Source organism: Serinus canaria, chromosome 12 (assembly GCF_022539315.1).
Source record: "Serinus canaria isolate serCan28SL12 chromosome 12, serCan2020, whole genome shotgun sequence".
NCBI lineage: Eukaryota > Metazoa > Chordata > Aves > Passeriformes > Fringillidae > Serinus > Serinus canaria.
In genome coordinates this window covers 18,144,619-18,165,601 of record NC_066326.1, presented here as the reverse complement: position 1 = coordinate 18,165,601, position 20,983 = coordinate 18,144,619, and the positions used below count along the sequence as shown (strand labels likewise).

General features: G+C 46.4%; 1 protein-coding gene across 4 annotated transcripts in view; it reads right to left on the bottom strand.

The window, feature by feature from the left end:
* Positions 1 to 1,908: 1,908 nt before the first annotated feature.
* Positions 1,909 to 20,983, bottom strand: part of ATG7 (autophagy related 7) — a 109,296-nt gene continuing 90,221 nt past the window's right edge. The window contains exon 19 of one of the 4 annotated variants that reach the window (XM_050979213.1): positions 1,909 to 2,188. In XM_050979213.1, coding sequence (XP_050835170.1) covers positions 2,036 to 2,188 — 153 coding nt within the window. In that variant the 3' untranslated portion in view covers positions 1,909 to 2,035. The other 3 variants (XM_050979212.1, XM_018914937.3, XM_030228005.2) reach the window with 3 other exon arrangements.

Genomic DNA, 20,983 nt, shown 5'->3' with positions numbered 1-20,983 from the left:
ATTGCTTTTCTGCCTTTCTGGTGCTAAAGAACAGATCCAGAGCATTGCTTTTATATTGCTGGCACAAACCCCCACTGCTGTGGGGCTGTTTGCCCTGCTCAGACCCAGGGTGCTGCAGGGCCTGCAGAGCTCCCTTGCCATCAAATATTTGGGTTGTAACTCCTGTGAGCAATTCTAGAGGATATCTCACCACTGTTCTGTGCACTCCCAACACTCAGGAAATGTTTCACCCCAATTTTTCAGGAGCCAAATGAAAATCAGGTTGTTCTGAATGATGACATTTGGAGTTAATTCTGTTCTTGAGGCATTTAGCTCCACATTTTCAAGGCCACAGAACAGATGGGTTCGTTTTGAAATGAAAGAAAAAAGAAAACAGATCCTTGGGAATTGGAGGAGCACAAAACAACAAAACCCCAGCTCAGGGAGAGCAGCAGCATTCGGAGAGTTGAGAAAGCTGCAATTTACCCAGACTTGTGAAAAGCAAAGCTTTTCCCCCAGGAAACCTCCACTGCTGAGCTCTGCACCCCAGAGTGGGAAGCAGCTCCAGCCCAGCCTCAAACCCAACCTGTGCCAGAGCTCCCAGCCAGGATGGGCTTTGGGGAGCCCAGGGGTGCTCACTGAGCTGCACAATCACAAGGGAACCCTCCAGATTTGTGTTTATTTATTCTGCTCAGGGCTGGGGAGCGTGCCCAAGCAATTCTGCTGCTTGGATTGCTCTGGAGGTACAAATTCAGAGCTGCATTGCTGCCCTTGCTGAGTGGAGCTGGGGGGCAAGAGAGAAATTGCACTGCATTTCTGCACAGAGGAGCTGAGAGCTGCCTGGCACCCTCTGCAGCCTCACAGCCACAGCTCCCTGGAGCTCCACAAAACCTGGAAACCCCAAAATAAAATCAAAATAAAATCAAATTGATGCTGAGTCTCAGGAGAGCTCCCCAGAGACAAACCCTGGGCAGCCAGGGGGATGAATTGGGGCTGCCCAAACCAGGGACAATCCCTGGGCTGGGAAAGCTCCAAACTGGGCTCCTTCCAGCTGCTTTTCCTGCCTCTCCTCCAGGCTCCTCCTCTTCTTCTGCCCCTCCACATCTCCCATCTAGAGCTGGAACAAGGCAGGGAAGGAAAACATGGACAAAAGGATTGCTGGAGCTCCCCTGCAGCAGAGATTTGGGCAGTGGGGGAGGCTTCCAAAGGATTTCTCAGTTCACTTGCTCTTCTCTCATAATGGAAGTTTTGTACCTTTTTTTTTTTTTCCTAGTGAAAAGTTTAGCTGGGGAAAAGAGCCAGTGACAACAGTGGGGAAGGTTTGTAAAGCACAAAAATATCAGTAACACCCCTGTAGAGCCCAACAAATTACAGGGCATGGCAACTTATTTACACTTTGTACTGAGCTCACTCAGGAAGTGAACAAACCCCTTTTTGCTCTCCTCTGGAGGATATTTATAATATATGATCAGGATTAAGAAATGCTTGTTAATTAAGAATTATTATTTAAAAAAAATCCAAGCCAGATTCTTACTGGCTTCTGAATTGTGTTCCATGCCCAAAGACAAGGCACACCAAATGGATCCAGCTGTTCCTGGGGACAGGAATGGCAGTGCCAGTGCAGGCTGGCAGCCCCCAGCCACCACCCCTGCCCCTCTCAGCCCGGGTGTCTGAGCTCCTTGACCCCAATTCCAGCTGAGTGTGGATCCCAGTCCCTCTGGGGTCACTGGGACAAAGCCAAGCTCCTGGCACTGAGATGGGGAAGAGCCTCAAACCCAGAAATTCCCTTTACACAAGAGCATTCCAATGCCATTGCCCTTCCTGGGGTTTGCTGATCTGTGCCCCAGAGCCCCGTGCCCACCCTGGCATTGCCCAGAGCACACCTGCAGGAAGAGCCAGACTGAACCAGAGAGCAGCCAGACGGTGAGAGCAGGTTTATTTCAGCTTTATTTCAGCTTTATTTCAGCTTTATTTCAGGTTTATTTCAGCTTTATTTCAGGTTTATTTCAGCTTTATTTATTCCTCTTTCACACACACAACTTTGAAAAATGCATGCTTAGGGTGAGATTGTCTTTCCATTTGACACCAGGCTTCTCTCAGAACTCTGACACCAGTTTAAAACTCCACCAAAGAGCCCCCAAACTGAGGCCAGTGAATTCCAGCGAGCAGGACCTGGGCAGTGGCTCCTGGAGCAGTTGTCCCAATTCAGCTGCAAGGCAGGGACAGAGTGAGAGGGGGGGCAGAGCTGCACCACCCCACACTCTGCACTACCTCCTCCACCCAGCTGGGTCCTGCTGTGCCCTCTGGAGCAGCCCAGACCCTCAGGGCTGTTCCTGCCTCTCACAGCCCAGGGAGCTCTGGGCAGACAAAGCTCTGCTCCCCCTTCCCGTGGCTGTGGCAGTGACAGGGAGGACAGTGTGCTAGAAACAGCAGTGTTTTCCAAAATCCCAGTAATTCATGGCACTGCACCCCAAACTGTGACACCTTGGCTTGGGAAATGCCTGAGTTCACCTGCAACAGAAGGAACAGAATAACTGAGCAGCAGGGCTCTGGTCATGCTCTGAATCGTGCTGTGCTGCACGTCCCCGTGTCCTGAGTGTCACCCCCTGGCAGCCCTGGGACATTTCAGTCCCATTCTTCTCCAGTATCTCCCATCACAGGTATTTTGTTATTCTCTGCTCCCACAGGACTTTTAGGAGTTGCTGTCTGGAAGGAATCTCACTGAATCTCTTAATGACATTTCCAAATACCATCCACAGGAAAAGAAACGAGCAGATCCCATCGGGGCTGGAAGTGAAACCAGGATCTGTCCAGCCACAGGGCAAAGCTGTGACCTGCTCCACCCCTGCCTTGCAAACCAGGCCTAAAAAAACCTGGCTTAGGTTTGTGGTGTTGCTAAAGTTCATGGGGCAGAAATTACAGCTCAGTCCTCCCAACCACTGCCCAAGGAAAAATCACCAAGAGTGCCTGAATGCATGCAGGAGACGTGCATCAGCAAATGGTTTGTTAGAGGGAAATTGCCTTTTGGTAGGCAAATAGTGGGGATGGAACCACATTCACAGCACCTGCATCTCAGTGCCCCCAGCTTGGTGCCAAACATGAGGAATTGCTGGGATAGAGCAACAGGATCGTTCCTCTGGGTGGGATTTCAGGGAGAACTTCTCCTTAAAATCACAGCCTCTGTGTAAGGTAAGGTGTTTATATAAGGTGTATATAAGGTATTTATAATTTATAAGGTAATTCAGAAAATAAAGGACCTAAGGGAAACTCAACAGCAACTTTAGGAGGCTAAGATGAATTTAAAAAAAAAAATCAGAAAAAGTAGAAGATGCAGAAGAGATACAGAATCTTTTCTTGAGAGCTTTGCCCTAATGTGCCATCTGAAAAATAACTTTATTTGTAGCAGTGCCAGAGTTTGGCATCACTGGAAGAAAGCCCATGACCCAGAGCAGCCCTGACCCCACCTCCCTTTGGGCTTTGCTTTAATTGCCAGCACAGGGGCTCAGCCTGGGGGCTCTCACTGGGCAGGCAGAGCCACCCCAAAGGCTGCAGAGCCCTGCCAGCTCCAAGGCTGCTGCTGCTGGAGCAAGGGCCTGGCACAGGGATGCTGTGCCCTGCACACCACCAGCCCAGCCCAGCCCAGGAGAGCTGCCCAGAGCAGCTGGGTGATGGCCTGGCACTCACACACATTCCTGCCATGGCCAGCATTCCTGCCCTGCCTCCTCTGAGCTCCAGGCAGCTCCTGCTGCATTTCCCCTCACAGAGAAAGGCAAGGCACAGCTTCCCAAGAAATTTCTGGGATTCACATTCTCTGAGCCTCAGAGAGAGGAAAAACAATTCTTATCCCATTCTTATCCCAATTCTGATCTGTGCTGTCCACAAGTGGGATGCATTGTGGAAGACTGTTTATCTGAAGGGAATTAATAATCAGATTCTGGTGTCAGTGTTGTGATTCATTGGCCAATCAAATCCATGGAAGCCAAGGTGTCACTTCCCAAGAATATTCCTGGGATTCACATTCTCTGAACCCCAGAGAAAGGAAAAAAACAGTTCTTATCTCATTTATTTGTGCTGTTCACCAGTGGAATGCACTGTGGAAGATTGCTTACCTGAAGGGAATTAGATAATAATAATTAGATTATTAGATTGGGTTCTAATAATTGGATTCTGGTGTGAGTGTTGTGATTCACTGACCAATTAAATCCAGGTGTGTGTCAGGACTGTCACAAAGTTCTGGGCAGTGCAGTGCTGGGCACAGTCAGTGCAGAGGTGATGTAATGTAATATAGAATAATAAGTGCAATAAAGTAGTTAATTAGCCTTCTGATAAGATGGAGTCAGGTGCATCATTCCTCCTGGAAACTGGGCAAAAATATCACTGATACTCCTGCTGCAGTGACAGTGGCAGTGACACAGTGACACTGACAATGAAAGTGACAGTGACAGTGACACGGTGACAGTGACACAGACAGTGACACAGTGACAGTGGCGGTGACAGTGACACAGTGACACAGTGACAGTGACAGAGTGACAGTGACAGTGACACAGTGACGCAGGGACGGTGACACTGACACACTGACAGTGACACACTGACAGTGACACTGACACACTGACAGTGACACACTGACAGTGACACACTGACAATGACACTGACAGAGACAGTGACAATGACACTGTCACACTGACAGTGACACAGTGACACAGTGACAGTGACACACTGACACAGTGACAATGACACTGGCAGTGACCTGGTGGCCAAGGGCTGCTGGCCAGGCAGAAGCAGCTGCCCAGCTGTGTCCCCCCCCAGGCCAGCTGCTGCCCCTGCCCTGGGGACACCCTGCAGTGCCCAGGGCACTCCCCTGCCAGCACCCCCGGGCTGTCCTGGGCAGAACCTCGGGCATGCCCCCGGCAGGGACAGGGCTGGCAGAGCCACCTCCCTGCCCAGGAGGGGACACCAGGGAAGGGACACCTTTTACAGACACTTTTTGTTCTCACTGCCTCCACAATAACGCTGGCAATCCACGCTCAGCAGTTTCTCCTCTGCTCCCCTCTCCGGAGCTGCAGGGAATGCAGCCAGTGCTCAGCAGCAGAACTCTGCAGAGGGCTGGCTGCAGGAATTCCACTCAGGAACAGCTGGGGAGAAATGTGGCTCTCCCGTGGGAAGTGACACTGACATTCCAGCTGTTCAGAAGGCTCAGGGGTGCACCCTGGGAATGGCAGGGCAGCCTCCAGGAATGGAAGGCCTCATCCCTCATCCCTGATCCCTGATCCCTGAGACACACAGCCCCCAGAGCAGAGCTGGCAGTGTGAAAGCAGAGGCAGGAGCCCCGGGCAGGGAAGCAGCAGCTCCAAGGGGGAGCTGGTGATGTCATGGCCTTTAAACGTGGCCTGAGTCACAGGTTCCTGAGGAAGCGGCACCACCTACGGAATGGCTGGATGAAAGTCAGCCTTGGAAGCACGAAATGAAAATAAAAACACTCCCAGACAAAGCAAAAACCGCAAGGAAAATCGTGCCTGCTTTGGAAAATCCATCCCTGCTCGTGTGGGGGAAGTCTGCCACTGGGAATGGGGATGGACTGGGACTGGGAATGGACGGGGAATGGGGATGGACTGGGAGGGGAGATGGACTGGGAATGGAGATGGACTGGGAGTGGAGATGGACTGGGAATGGAGTGGGAGTGGGAATGGACTGGGAGGGGAGATGGACTGGGAGGGGAGATGGACTGGGAATGGGGATGGACTGGGAATGGGGATGGACTGGGAGTGGGGATGGACTGGGAATGGAGATGGACTGGGAATGGGATGGACTGGGAATGGAGATGGACTGGGAGTGGGGATGGACTGGGAGTGGAGATGGACTGGGAATGGAGATGGACTGGGAATGGACTGGGAGTGGACTGGGAATGGGGATGGACTGGGACTGGAGATGGACTGGGAATGGAGATGAAGGTGGGGGTCACTGAGAGCCCTCCTGCAGGGACCCTGCAGCACTGGGGGTGTGGGGAGAGAGGGGAAGGGAAGAGGAAAGAAAGGACACCAAACCCCACCAAACCCCAGAGTTCAAATGCTCTCAGAGCACAGACATGGAAGCTTCTCCCCTCCCCTCCTTCCCAGTGAGGACACAATCCCAGCAGCTCTGCTCCAGGCTCTGGGAGCAGAACCATCCCAGCAAGGAGCCTCCATCCTGCATTTCACATGCCTTGAACCTGCAGGATGCACCAGTGCAGCTCCTGAGAGATGAGCCAGGACCACCAGAAGACCATGAAGACCTTTAGACCAGAAGAGAAATGAAGGCAGAACCCCACAGCTGTGCAGGTGAATGTCTCCCCAGCCCTGGTGCTGCAGGGCAGAGCAGGATCTCACTGACACACCAAGCAGTGATTCATCCTGCTGGGATCCTGCACAAGCCCAGAGTCCCTGTGCCAAGGCTGAAGTTCCACACGAGCCTGAGTTTTTGCATGCTCAGACTACTGAGGCAGCAACCCGCAGCCAAGGAATGCAAGAACAGAAAGTAACTGGATGGGAGAGGAGGGAAATGACAAGGAATCACGTTGGAAACTCTCTGATTTGGAGCAGCACAGCTGCTCCTGTCCTTTCCTGTTAGCTCACTGCAATATTTTGTTAAGAAGCAATTTGACATTTTTTGCATTGAGAAGGAAAGGCACGTGACCTTCACTGCAGAGACAAAGCCCATTGTGCTTCCTATCAATGTCCTCCACAAACATCCAGCAGGAGCAGGAGGAAACAGGCATTTAGGGAGATGGATGGAAGGATTGGTGCTCCCTGGCAGCCAGGAAACACAGCCCAGGCTGTTTTTAGAACTCCTGATTGTCCCTCTTTCCCTAAGCCCAAGGAGCTCCACTGGCAAGGGAGCTCTGGCTCGATTCAGCAGAAGGAGCCTGTGCTGGTTAAAGTCTGACAAATAACTGGGGGGTTCTGAAAATCTATCCCAAATAATCCCACTGCACTTGAGAAAGTGCTAAATTAAGTCACAGCAGGCTGATAATGTAATTAGTGAGGCTGCAATTAGAGCTTGAACTTAAATACAGTTGGAGCAGTCACCTGCACCCTCATCCTGGGGTGAGATCACCTGGGCTGGGAGATGAGGTGGGAAAAGTGCTGCCCCAAGTCATGGGATGGCTGAAGCTGCTCCTTCTTCTGGGAGGAGCTCCAGCCTGGCTAAAATAATCCTCAGGTGACTCATTCAGGGGTTCCTTTCCAAGCTGGACTGGGGGAAGGATGAGCACTGCTGGCCTGAAGAAAAAGGGGAGCACGAGCCACAGCCTGGTGATTGAGCCTTCAACATGGCAACAAAACAACAGCTCTGGCCCAGGAAAACTGGGAATAAAGCTCAGAGAGGTTGCTGAGAAATTATCAATAAAAGTAAAATGAGAGAAAGAAAACTCAATAAACTGTTGGGGTGTTTGTACCTCCAGACCTGCACAGGTAAGAAAATGAACTTTCCAGAAATGGTTGTACTGGGAAGCTGAAGAGGCAGCAGAGGGGGCAGCCCCAGATGAATTTCAAACCTAAGGCATGGCCTGAGTGGTGGTTTGGGGCTCTGGAGAAGGGAAGGAGAGCTGGAAACGGGGCAGGGCTTCCATGGGTTAGGAATTTACACCCTGGCACAGTCCAAAGTCCTCCTGGTGCAGCATTTCTGCCTTTTCAAACAGGTAATCCAGGTGCTCTGCAAGAGCAAAGGTGCACAACAGCCTCTGGAAGGGAAGTCTCACTCTGGCAGGATATGCACGAGCACATCAGCTGCACTGAAAGTGAAATAAAAGGGAAAGAAAAAAAGGGAATTAATGAAGCCAAATGGTAACAGGCTGGAGACATCTTCCAGACTCTGTTTCTTATGAAGTCAGCTAAAATTTCCCATGTTGCAAATTCTTCTTTAATGGCTCTCTTTGGAGTATAAATGCTCACTTGTTTCTAAGGAGAGCCCTGCATTGTTATTTCAAGAAGAAATCCAAAATCTGGCAGTAAAGTCCCAGCACTGAGCTGCTCCTGCTCTCTCTCCCTGTGTGCAGCCTGAATGCAAAGTCCCAGAGCAGCAATCCCTGAGCCAGAGGGGCCTGGAGCACATGGAAGGAGCAGACAGCCTGAAATGGATTTTCCTCTGCAGGAATGTGACAACCCTTCCTATTCCCACGAGAACTGAGAGCTGGGACTCGCCTGGAGCTCTTCAAAATTTGGTTCTTCTTTGAAGGGGAACTCCATAAAAATAAACTCGTGGGCTGTGTGAGAGGCAGAGCGTCCTTGAGCACCAGCAGTGACCTCAGCCATCCCTGGCCCCGGTGGGAATCCTGCACAGCAAAGTCTGCTCCCAAAAACCAGGATCTCAGGATCTCACTGCTTTCATGGTGGGGCTGAAACTCAAAGGGAAGCTGGGAGCTGGGTGAGCTCTTTGTGGCCCAGCACAGCCCCAGAGCAGAGGTGAGCTGGAAGGGCTGCAGGAACCCTTGGCCTTGATGACCAAAGGGACTTTTCCACCCAAATCCTTCTCTGGCTCCATCACCAACCCCAGCCAGGCAAGTTGGCAGAGGTTCAGGAAGAACTGGCTCGCTAAGAGGGAGAAACAAGAGTTAGGAAAAGGTTCCACAGAGCAAAGCTCAGAACTAAAGCCCATCTCAGTGAGTTTTCTAAATGAAAAACTAAAATAAAGGGCTTATAGATGGCAGAGCCATCAGTTTTGCAAACACTTCTGTTGCACCTGTTTAAGGTGAGCAGCCAGAATTTATAGAAAGGAACAAGATTAGAGCCCTGTATTCTCAAAGGGTTGGAAAGGACCTGCAGGATGCTCCAGTGCCACCCCTTGCCAAGGGCAGGGACATGCAGAAAGTGGGCTAAGAATATCCAAGATGACAAAATGGGAATTTCAGTTTACCTCACTGGGCTTCTCTGAGGACACAGGGAGGGGAAAACATTTTTCCAAGCTCCATGATTTTAAAGGCCTGGAACAGTCACTGCAGTTTGTGCCAGATCCCCTCCAGTGCTGCTGCCTTCTGCTGAGGCAGGGTGTCCTTGGATCCTGGGAGCCATCCTGGGAATGGAGCTCCTGTGGGTCCTTCTCAACCAGCCACGATCCCTGGATCTCACTGGGATTTGCACATTTGGGCAAATATCCCAGAGCTGAGGGCTCCAGACTCAGAGTGGCCACTCTGGGAAGGGCTCTGGCCACGGCTGTGGTGGCACCAGGACAGTCCCAGGTGTCCCTGAGGGAAACCCACCCCCATGGAGCAGGGCTCCAGGGAAGGGAAGTCCCTGGAATTTCACACTCCTCCCTCTGAGGGATGTGGTTCCCAAATCCTAAAGTGATGGAGGAGCAAAATCCCGGCTGGCACAGGTGGGAAATCACAACAGGAGCTGTCCTTCCTTCCATCAGCCTCCTGAATGCTCAAGCACAAAAGTGGTGTCAGAGCTCTCCAGTGAGACCTGCTAGCAGATTTAAATGTCCCCAGATGAGGTGTGGGGCTGGCACAGCTGCAGGCTGCCACAGAATGCCAGATATTCCAGTGGGATGATGAAGAATGAGAGCAGGGTCCCCTGAGGCTGCTCATTCCCTCCTCCCAGCAGGTTTGGCTCACAGCTGGACAGCCCTGGCTGGGCTCCCCAGTGGGAGTTCAGGTTCCTCACTGCTTACTGCTCACATTTGCTGTCAGAGGGAATCACAGACAGCATTTATCAACTGCTGGCTGCCACCAGGGCAGAGAATTCAGCGTTTTTCTCTTCACTGGTGCCATGGTGGCAGCACAAATAACATTCAAATCCCAGCTCCTCCAGGAATTAAGGGAAGTTCAGCTTGTCCCAGGAAACAGCCAGCACTGGAGCTGGGCTCTGTGCAGAAATCCTGCAGGCAGTGCACACAAGGCAGCAAATAAATGTGTTGATGTGCTCTTGGTGTTTGAATGGACATTCATTTGTGCTTTGGAATGGGTTCTCAGTCAGTAAATGGCCAGGAATTGGGTAAAAGCAGCAATTTACAACAGCCTGGCCTGGAGAATCCATCCCTGCTCATGTGGGGGAAACCTGCCACTGGGAATGGGGATGGACTGGGAGTGGGAATGGACTGGGAATGGGGATGGACTGGGAATGGACTGGGAATGGACTGGGAGTGGGGATGGACTGGGAGGGGAGATGGACTGGGAATGGGAATGGACTGGGAATGGGGATGGACTGGGAATGGAGATACAGGTGGGAGTCACTGAGAGCCCTCCTGCAGGGAGCCTGCAGCACTGGGGGTGTGGGGAAAGGAAAGGAAAGGAAAGGAAAGGAAAGGAAAGGAAAGGAAAGGAAAGGAAAGGAAAGGAAAAAAAGGAAAAAGGAAAGGAAAGGAAAGGAAAAGGGAGGAAAGGAAAGGGAAAAAGGACATCAAACCCCATCAAACCCCAGAGTTCAAATGCTCTCAGAGCACAGACATGGAAGCTTCCCTCCTCCCTTCCTTCCCAGTGAGGGAACAATCCCAGCAGCTCTGCTGGAAGAACAATTCTGAGGAGAACAAATCCAACATTTTAGTCAGACAAGGGCAGCTATTCCAAGGCAGAGTGAAGAGTTTCTGCTCCCCAGGGGAGCCCAGGGCCAGGACAGAGCCCAGGCTGGCAGAGCTGGTGGCACTGCAGTGCCAGGGGGACACACCTGGCACTGAGCCTGAGCCCTGCCTGCTCCCTCCAGCCATCACTGATGCTCACCAGGCTCAGAGAGATGGGCACCTTTCAAGTCCCAGATAAGCCCAGAGTGCAGAGCCATTCCCACTGCACGCTCAGCAGCTCCCAGAGATCCAAAAAGGAGATTATTCCCTTCAGACTCTCCTGGCAGCAGCTCGTGGCTCCAGCTGGACTGTGGCGTGGCTGAAAACAGGGCTGCCAAGCCATCATGTGCAGAACTGCTCTAAAAATGCAGATTTCAGGGCTTCAGCCTCAGTCTTCAGTGCCTGGCCACATTTACCAGCTCTGAGTTCCAAAATTTACTGCATTTATATTTTTATATTTCTATATATTTTTATATTTCTGGTACCTAAATCAGACATTCCCCTAGGTGAGAAATCATGTAAGTATCATGATTATGGTAATAAATAAATAGAAATAATGGCTGGTTTGGACAATAAAGGCTGTTTTAGACAATAATTGCTGTTTTAGACACTTGGTGCCAACCTCAGCAGGTTTCAGTAAATCCAATTTTCTGATCAGAAGATGGGAGTTGCATATTCTTGACCTGACTGAACTTGTTCTGCTGAGAGAGAAGCTGGGAAGTTCTCCCCCAAATGAAAACCTTCCGAGCTCGTGTTGAGGAAGGAACTGAAATAATTGGATTGACCAACTGATTTGCATAATATATCTGGGAAATGGAGTGATTTGCATTTTTCCTGAGTGAGTTAACTCACAAACCCCACAATGAAAAGCTGTGAAAAGGATTTCAAACCTCCTCTTCCAAAACCTATTCCAAGCTAAGACCAAGAGATTCAATTTTCAGTGAAATGTACTTTGATGTTTTAACCCCCCCATTTTTTCTCAAGCTATTTTTTTTTAAACTCGAGGATTCTCAAACTCCTGCTGTTGCTTATCAAGCCACTTGGCAAAATTCAGCCAACCCAAGAGGAGAAGAGAATTGCTCTTTTTGAACACCTGCAGGGCTCTGCAGGACCACACCCAGAGAACAAACTCCTCCTTTCACTGAAGCATTTCCCCACAGCTTTGACTGAATCCATGACCCAGCACCTCCTGCAGTGATTTTTTAGCAGAGAACAGATCCTCCTCTGAGCTCCAGGGGGGCCTGAGCATGATGGAAATGCATTTTGGGCTTTTTCACTCCAAGCACGAAAAGATGGGAGGGATCTTCCCAGCTCCACGGACCCATCCACAACAACTGCACCTGAAATTCCTGTTGGCAAATAATTCCTGGGCTGGAGGCAGCAGACTCAGGTGCTCCCCCACTCCTCCCCACCTCTGAACAGTGAATTTCACTCCCAGGAGCAGAAAATGCCCAATCCTCACCAATTCCATCGGAAGGGGCCCAGATCTGAGGGAGATGAGAAAAGCCATTCAGAAATGCTGCTTGGAGCAGCAAAATAAAAATAAAACCTGGCCCAAACCAACCACCCAGAGTGACTGAAGCAGCAGTTTTTAAATGGGAGACACATTTAGAAGCTTTAAAAAAAAAACCCAAAAAACCAAAACCAAACAAAAAAAAAAAAAAAGAGAGAGAGAGCAGGTTTGAAGAGGAGCACATTGCTGCAGTTATTTACACCATAAACATGAAAAGATGGTGAGCTCTGTCCATCAGAGGCTGCTTTTCCAGAGAGGTTATTCCTGGCAGAACGTGGGCTCTGGCTGTTTGTCTTCCCAGCAGTCAGGAGGGGTAAGCAATCATTAACTGCCCCAGCAGAGACAGAGGCAGGGCTGCCCTGCAGAGCCTCCTCCTCCTCCTCCTCCTCAGCACCCCAGCTCAGACTGTTTCATCATCACTCATGTCCCAGATCTGCAACACAAAAAGCAATTTCAGCTCCTGCACTTGGAACAAGCTCTGAGAGATTCACATGGCTGTGAGAAGCAATAAGAAATGGAATTTTTATCAACTGCTGGCCAGCACCAGGGCAGCCTCACAGGAAATTCACTGTTCTTCTCTTCTGTCAGCAACCACACACCAACAATTATTTGTCATCTTGGGGCTGTTTTTAACATCTGCTCTTCAGCATTTGTCACTTTGGCCATTTGGTGTTTATTGCCATTTACAGAAAAGAAATCAATTTGGTTATTTGCTATTTATTGTCATTTACAGGTAATAAATAAATTTGGTTATTTGCTATTTATTGACATTTACAGAAAAGAAATCAACTTGATTATTTGCTATTTATTGTCATTTACAGAAAAGAAATCAACTTGGTTATTTGGTATTTATTGTCATTTACAGAAAAGAAATCAATCTGGTTATTTGCTATTTGTTACCATTTACAGATAATAACTAAATCAATCTGGTTATTTGGTATTTATTATCATTTACAGCTAAGAAATAAATCTGGTTATTTCCGATTTATAGTCATTTACAGATAATAAATCAATCTGGTTATTTGCTATTTATTGTCATTTACAGATAATAAATCAATCTGGTTATTTGCTATTTATTGTCATTTACAGATAATAAATCAATCTGGTTATTTGCTATTTATTGTCATTTACAGATAATAAATCAATCTGGTTATTTGGGATTTATTACCATTTACAGATAATAAATAAATCAATCTGGTTATTTGGTATTTATTATCATTTACAGATAATAAATCAATCTGGTTATTTCCTATTTATAGTAATTTACAGAGAAGAAATCAAATTGGTTATTTGCTATTTATTGTCATTTACAGGTAATAAATCAATGTGGCTATTTGCTATTTGTTATCCTTCACAAATAATAAATCAATCTGGTTTTTTTTTTATTTATTGTCATTTACAATTAATAAATCAATTTGGTTATTTGGTACTTATTATCATTTACAGACAATAAATCAATCTGGTTATTTGGTATTTATTATCATTTACAGATAATATATAAATCAATCCGGTTATTTGGTGTTTATTATCATTTACAGACAATAAATCAATGTGATTATTTGGGATTTATTGTCATTTACAGATAATAAATCAATCTGGTTATTTGGTTTTTATTGTCATTTACAGATATTAAATCAATCTGATTATTTGGGATTTGTTACCATTCACAGACAATAAATCAATGTGGTTATTTGGGATTTATTACCATTTCCAGTTTGGCTCAGATGGAGCCCCAGAGGTCTGGGGTTGCTTTGCTGACCCATTGGCACTCACTGCCCCTGAGCAATCACTGCTAATTAACAGCTGATTTGACTAAACATTGATCAGGAATTAATTGGTCATTTTACACCCAGATATCAGATCTCACAAACAGCATCTGAAGGACAAGAAGTTTTGTGGAAATTACCTTTCTCCTGCTTAAAAAGGAATTAAAGGACACCATTTTTCCCTGCTGTATAGGATTATTGTACTTTTATTTTCTGACTTGCCCTTGGCCAGTGAGTGGTTCCAGAGTGGGAAAAATGAGCATTTTCCCAGAATATCCAGGGACACACCGAGGTGCAGGGGTGGAAATTCACACCAGGGATGTCCTGAAACACCTCTGCTGCTATTTCAGAGGTTGAGCTGATGGCAGAGCCCCTCTTGGCACCTGGCAGGGTTTCAGCTCAGGACTAGCACAGCCTTGAGCTGGGTTTAATCCCAAATTTATGGTACCTAAAACTGGATCCATGGCTGGGAGCATTTCAGATGATCTCAGCGCTGGTGGAGTGCTGCAGGTGACACCTGACCAGGGCTTTGGAGCAGAAGCACAAAAATGCCATTTTTTCCAGAGCACACAAATCCCTGAGCAAAGGAGCAGCAGCATTCCTGTGTCCCTGGGGAAATAAAATTCACCTCCTGCGCTCCAAAACACAAACCCTGTGTGCTGCCAGCTGGGTTATTCTCTCCTTTTCCACCTAGCCCCCCCGGGAGCAGAGCTCTCAGCTCTTGGGGCTGTGAATCCTTCAGGGCACAGAGCAGGGTTTGGCATGCACCCCTGCCTGGCACGGTGGGGCACTGCTCTCTCTGCAAATAAAAACCACAAACAACCCCTCTGCTAGCCAGGCAACAGCTTTCATAAACCCTCAGAGGGGAAAAATGGAAACTGGAAAAATGAAAATTTAAAAATGTCCTGAAAAGAAGCTCTTCCATGTTCTGGGGAGAGACAGAACAGCAAACATTTCTCTGCTGGGGAAAAGGAAAACTCAGAATGGCAAAGGTTTTCTCTGTTCCTAGAAGAGGCACAAAATGGCGGTGAAAATCCTTATGGAAAATGCTGAGGAACAGTTTGTTTACAGAAGGGATAAAAAAAAAGAGTTTTCATCCTGCCCTAGATGAGCAGCTCGGAGCCTGCCAAGGCAAACACAAATGTCCAGCTCGCCAGTCAGGGGTCAGGGATGTGGAAAATAAATACAAAAAACAAAACCTTGAAATAGAGTTTAGGGTATGATTCGAGGCAGAGGAAAGAAGAAATGCCAAGTTCAGACAGTGCCCCCAGGCCAGAGCCTGGCAACAAAGCAGGACTGCAGCCCTAAACTCCCTCCTATCCAAGGCTCAGCTCTCTTCCAGGAGGCTCTGAACTGAAAATATTCACTGGAAATGGGGTTCCCAGGTATTTAACCAACACTCACCCACCCTGGGTTGAGGAGGGTGGTTTTTAAATGTTTGAAAGTGTTTTCTCTCCAGGAGAAGAGAGTTTTATAGGCCAGTGCTTCAGGGAACCAGTGAACCTTAGAATGGCTTGGGTTGAAAGGGATTAAAGCTGATTTTATTCCATGGCAGGGACACCTTCCACTACCCCAAACTGCTCCAACCCAAACCCAACCTGGCCTTGGACACTTCCGAAATTCCAGCACAGCATTTTGTGTCCCATTTATAAAGAACAAGGCAGAGGTACCTTAACAAAGCACAGGCAGAGGGAAGAGGAAAAGCCAAAAAACCCCAAAAGAGTTCAATACAGAAGTTAACAATTGCAAATTGACTTCAGGAAAACCAGCTCCAGGTGGGGTTGTGCAAAGGAAGTGGTGTGAGACAGCTGAATTATCACAGCTCCTGACTAAGAGCAAGGGATGTTTTCAAAAATGCTGGGCAAACTAAGAGGTGATGACTGTGCACACCCTGGGGGTGAATGAAATACAGAAAGCCAGGAAAGACACCGTGGGAAATGACTGCCAGAAGGGTCTGCTTTCCAAACCGAGCTGGGAATTTGGATTTTTCTCCTGTCTCCTCTGTCCTGCAGCACACCTGGGTGAGGCAAACCCAACCTAGGGTTTGGAGAGGAGCAGGCAGGCAAGGAGGAGAGGCTGGAGCAGCTGCCAGCCCCAGCCCAGCCTGCACAGACCCAGGCAGGGGAGCTGAGTGTCCCTGCTCCTTCCAGCACCTGCTCCTCCATCCCAGCTCCCTGGGAGAGCTGCTGGAATTCCACATGCAGATTCTGCCTAGTCAGGAGAAGGGAAGTGTTCCCACACTGGCTTTCTTGCAAGCCCCACTGTTATTTTGGTCAATCACAGGAAGGATGAGGAGGGGGGAAAGTCACAAATTCCCACAGGTTGATTTTCCACAGCTCCAGGCTGCACTTCCAATAAATCCAATGGAATTGGGAGCCCTGCCTGTCCTCCCTAGCACAGCAAAAACTGCAAACTGAATTTCCACAACAGCAGCTCCACAGCTGGGGCTCACCCAGGAGGCTTTGCACCTTCCAATGACCATCTGTGATTCCACCAGGTAATGATGGTTTATCTCCCAAATAAACCTGCAGGAACAGAAATGTACCCTGGGAGGATTCTGAGGAGGTTCAGCCTCCAGAGTGCCAACCAGGCAAGCCAGCCCCACATGTGCTGCTGTCTCCCACAAGGGAGGTGAAATTCCAGACACATGGAGCAAAACTTGCTGCTCCAGGAGGACCTGGAGGAGGTTTTTGTTTTATGCAAACCACAGGGTTGGCTGTGTTATGAACGCTTCACATATGGTGGGCAGTAAAGGGTAAAATCCTAAATGTGTCATCAATCAAAGAGCACAGCTGAGGCTCCCAGGAGAGCTGAGCCATCATCAAAGCTCCTCTGTGATTTAGAAACAACCAGGGTTTTTTAAGAGAGCACATCCCAGCTACTTGCTGCTGCTTTGCAGCAATGAAATGTGAGTTTTTTGATAGCTCTGAGGTCAATGCTGCTCTAGCTCTGTGCTTTGCCACAGAGAGGACACCTCAGGATTCTGGGCAGCCTGAACCCCCTGGCAGAGTGGTTCAGCGTGCCAGGGCTGTGTGGACATGTATTGTTTAAAATTTTTAAACAATACATTTTAAATAAATAAATAAATAACCAAATAAATAAATAAATAAATAAATAACACTCTGAGTGTGCTGAGGAGCCCTGGCCAGGCTGCAGCAGCCCTGCAGGACCTGCTCCATCGCTGGCTGCACCAGGAGCAGCCCCAACACCCAACCTGCACCCTGAAACTCACACTGAGAGGGGAGGACAAAGCTCAGCTCCTTTCACCCCTTCCCTCAGCTCCCTCCTGCCCAGCACACTCAGGTGTTCCCCACTCAGCAATTCCCTCCCACCCCTTGGCACAGGGAAGGAGCCCCAGGTGAACCTTTGCTCAGAGCCTGCTCAGGGCACCCCTCACTGTCCAAGAGCCAAGAATAAATGATAATTTTTAAACAATAAATTTTAAATAATTAAATAAAAAAATAAATAATAACAGGAATATATCAGATAATAAATAATAGGAATATATCTAACAATATCTAATAGGAATATATATATATACAAATAATGGGAAGAATGAGGAGGGGAAAGCCCCCAGCTCAGAGCCTGCTCAGGGCACCCCTCACTGTCCAAGAGCCAAGAATAAATAATACCAATAATAAACAATGAACATTAAATAAATAAATAAATAAAAAATAAATAAATAAATAAATAAATAAACCCATGAATACATTGAATAATAAATAATAGGAATATATCTAATAATATATCTATAAAATAATAAACAATAGGAAGAATGAGGAGGGGAAAGCCCCCAGCTCAGAGCCTGCTCAGGGCACCCCTCACTGTCCAAGAGCCAAGAATAAATAATAATTTTTAAACAATACATTTTAAATAAATAAATAAATAAATAAATAAATAAATAAATAAATAAATAAATAACAGGAAGATATCGACTAATAAATAATAGGAATATATCTAATAATATCTAATAGGAATATATAAAAAATAATAAATAATAGGGAGAATGAGAAGGGGAAAGCCCCCAGTTCAGAGCCTGCTCAGGGCAGCCCTCACTGTCCAAGATCCAAGAATAAATATTATTATTATTATTATTATTATTATTATTATTATTATTATTATTATTATTATTATTATTATTATATTAATATATATATTAATAATATATAATATATAATAATAATAATAACAATAATAATAATAATAATAATAAATAATCCCAGGAATAGATCTAATTATAAATAATAGGAATATATATATAAATATATAATAGGAATTTATATATATAATAATAAATAATAGGATTATATCTAATAATATCTGATACGAATATATCTATAATAATAAATAATAGGAAGAATGAGGAGGGGAAAGCCCCCAGTTCAGAGCCTGCTCAGGGCAGCCCTCACTGTCCAAGATCCAAGAATAAATATGAATAATAAATAAATAATAAATTTAAAATTAAAAATAATTTAATAAATAAATAAATAAATAAATAAATAAACAGGAATATATAAAATAATAAATAATAGGAATATATCTAACAATATCTAATAGGAATATATATAAATAAATTTTTAAAAAATATAAATAATAGGAATAATGAGGAGGGGAAAGCCCCCAGTTCAGAGCTTGCTCAGGGCAGCCTTCACTGTCCAACATCCAAGAATAAATAATAATAAAAAATAAATAATAAATTTAAAATAAATTTAAAATAAATAAATAACAGGAATATATAGAATAATAAATAATAGGAATTTATATAAGAATATAGAATATGAATATATATATATATAAATAAAATAAATCCTAGGAAGAATGAGGAGGGGCAAGCCCCCAGTTCCCATGGACTGATTTCCCAGTGCACTCTGAGTGCACCCAGTGGAACTGATCCTGCATTCCCCTGGTACCTGCAAACTGACCTCCCCCAGCCACAGCCCCAGAGCTGCTGCTCACCCAGCCAGGCTCTGCTCCTTTCCCATCTAATCACTCCTCTGGCACTCCAGCAAGGATCCCCTCTGCTCCCAGTGCAACACTCACCCCCCCAAGGTTTTATTCCAAACCACCTTCTCACCTCCTCTGATTCAGCCATACCCAGAATCAGGCCACAATCTGAATATTTACCTATCACATATTTCATCCTGACACATCAACTCCAAACTTCAACACACAGAAATTCACCTTAAAAAAAACAAAAAAAATTTCAAATCCTATAAAAACTTAATTTCTTTCTTCCAGCTCTTTCTTCAGGCAGAAAAGGGTGGATAATTCCTCCAGATCCCTGCACACAGTGGCCCTGTCCCAGCTGGCTGATGAACCCCTGGCCTCCCTTGTACCCCCACAAATTCTCTTTTTCTCTCTCTGCCCCACAGCCTCCCCTTCACTATCTTACAATAAAACCAATCATCTTTTATTTTTTGTTTTGTTTCCAATGCTGCTCCTTTTGCCCTTCCAGCCTTCCCAAAACTCTGCATTTTCAGCCCACAGCCCCAGTGTGCAAGGTCAGCCTGGTGGGGATGCTCATTTCCATCTCAGCACACAAACTCTTCTGCACCTTCCTCTTGTGTAATTTCTTGTTTTAAATACATGTACAGCACTTAAAAGCACAGAATGGTTTGGTTTGGAAGGGACTTTAAAGCCTGAATATCTTGTAGAACTGGTACCTGAAGGGCTTTGAAAGCTGTTTTTAAGAACAGGACAGAAAAAGCAGAGAAAATATTTATTTACAAATAAACCTTCAGCTAGAAAGTCTCTTTAATATCCCCAGTTCCAATTCCCAGGTATCCACAGAAAAGGCCATGAAAACATTCACAAAAAGGAGGTTTTTTTTTTTGGTCACGACTAACAATTAACAAAACAATAAAAGAAAGAAAAAGAAGCAAACAGAAATGCACACCAGGGTTTTTCTGGTAGAAAAGTGCCCCAGACAGATTTCCTCCCATTGTTCCTTGTGTGATGAGGGGAGAAAAGTCCCAGAGCACAGCAGCAGCCAGCACAAACCCCTCTGCTCCCCTCTTTTTGGGCTGAAAAAGGCATTTTTCAGGGCACAGCACTGGAGCTGCTGCACAGCCTCTCTCTAAAATCACTTTCTTTGGTAAGAATATCAAATCTTATTTAATTTCTATGACCAAGCCTTTTCTTCAGGCTCTTAAAAACTGCCAGCAAGTGGGAAAACAAATTAACACAGCCCAGGCACCTTTGATGATGCCATTATTCTGTTTTGGGTGGGATTTTAAACTTCATTTTGCTTCCACCAGCAGGCAGCTGTCCAAGGAGAAGGTGGGCTTGAAGGAGGCCACAATTAATGGAAATTCTGATTAAATCTGATGGAAAGCCTTTGACTGAAATAAAAACTTTGACTGAAAATAAAACTTTGTGGTATTTAATAGTGCATGCTTGAATTCTTCTGCCACCTTCCCCCTTTGATGTGCCCAGGTTTGACACTAAAAATAAAACTGCAAGTTTGTGTTCATCTTATTTGTAAGCACTGCAAAAAGTGGGTGGCACAGATGTAAAAGCTGATTTCCTTTCAAGGCTTGGACAGGAAATGTGGATTGGATACAGAAATGGATCTCAGAATAACAAAACCATTTCTACACCTGAATTTCTACACCTACACTCGAATTTGCTGTATTTGTTTTGCTGTAAATCCAGAATTTGCCACGTCCCACTGCATCTTTTAAACTCCCAGGTGATGCAGAACTGCTGTCAGAGGCCTCCAAATAACTTTAAAAATCAAACATTGGGTAGTGGCTGATGAAAAAGGAGCAGGAGATCAACTGCCCAGCTGAACTGCAGGAGTGAACAAGGCAGAAATAAAGGAGATTATCAGAGATGGGACTGGAGGGACACCCAGTGCTCTCAGACCCCTGAGCAGGAGTGAACAAGGCAGAAATAAAGGAGATTATCAGAGATGGGACTGGAGGGACACCCAGTGCCCTCAGGGGCACAGAACCCCTGAGCTCCAGGACACCTCTGGAAATCCTTCTGTCCACCCTTCACCCAAAGCAGGGCCCAGAGCCTCAGGGGGTTCAGCTCCTGGCACAGAGCCACCCCAAATTCAGAAGGGTTTGTGCAGTTTGGAGTTTGGAACAATTCTGAGCTCTCCCAGCCTCTCCAAGAACCCTGCTCCAGTGTTTTTACATCCAAACACGAGATGAAACCTCTTGAAACAAATGGTTAAATTAGGCCATAGCTA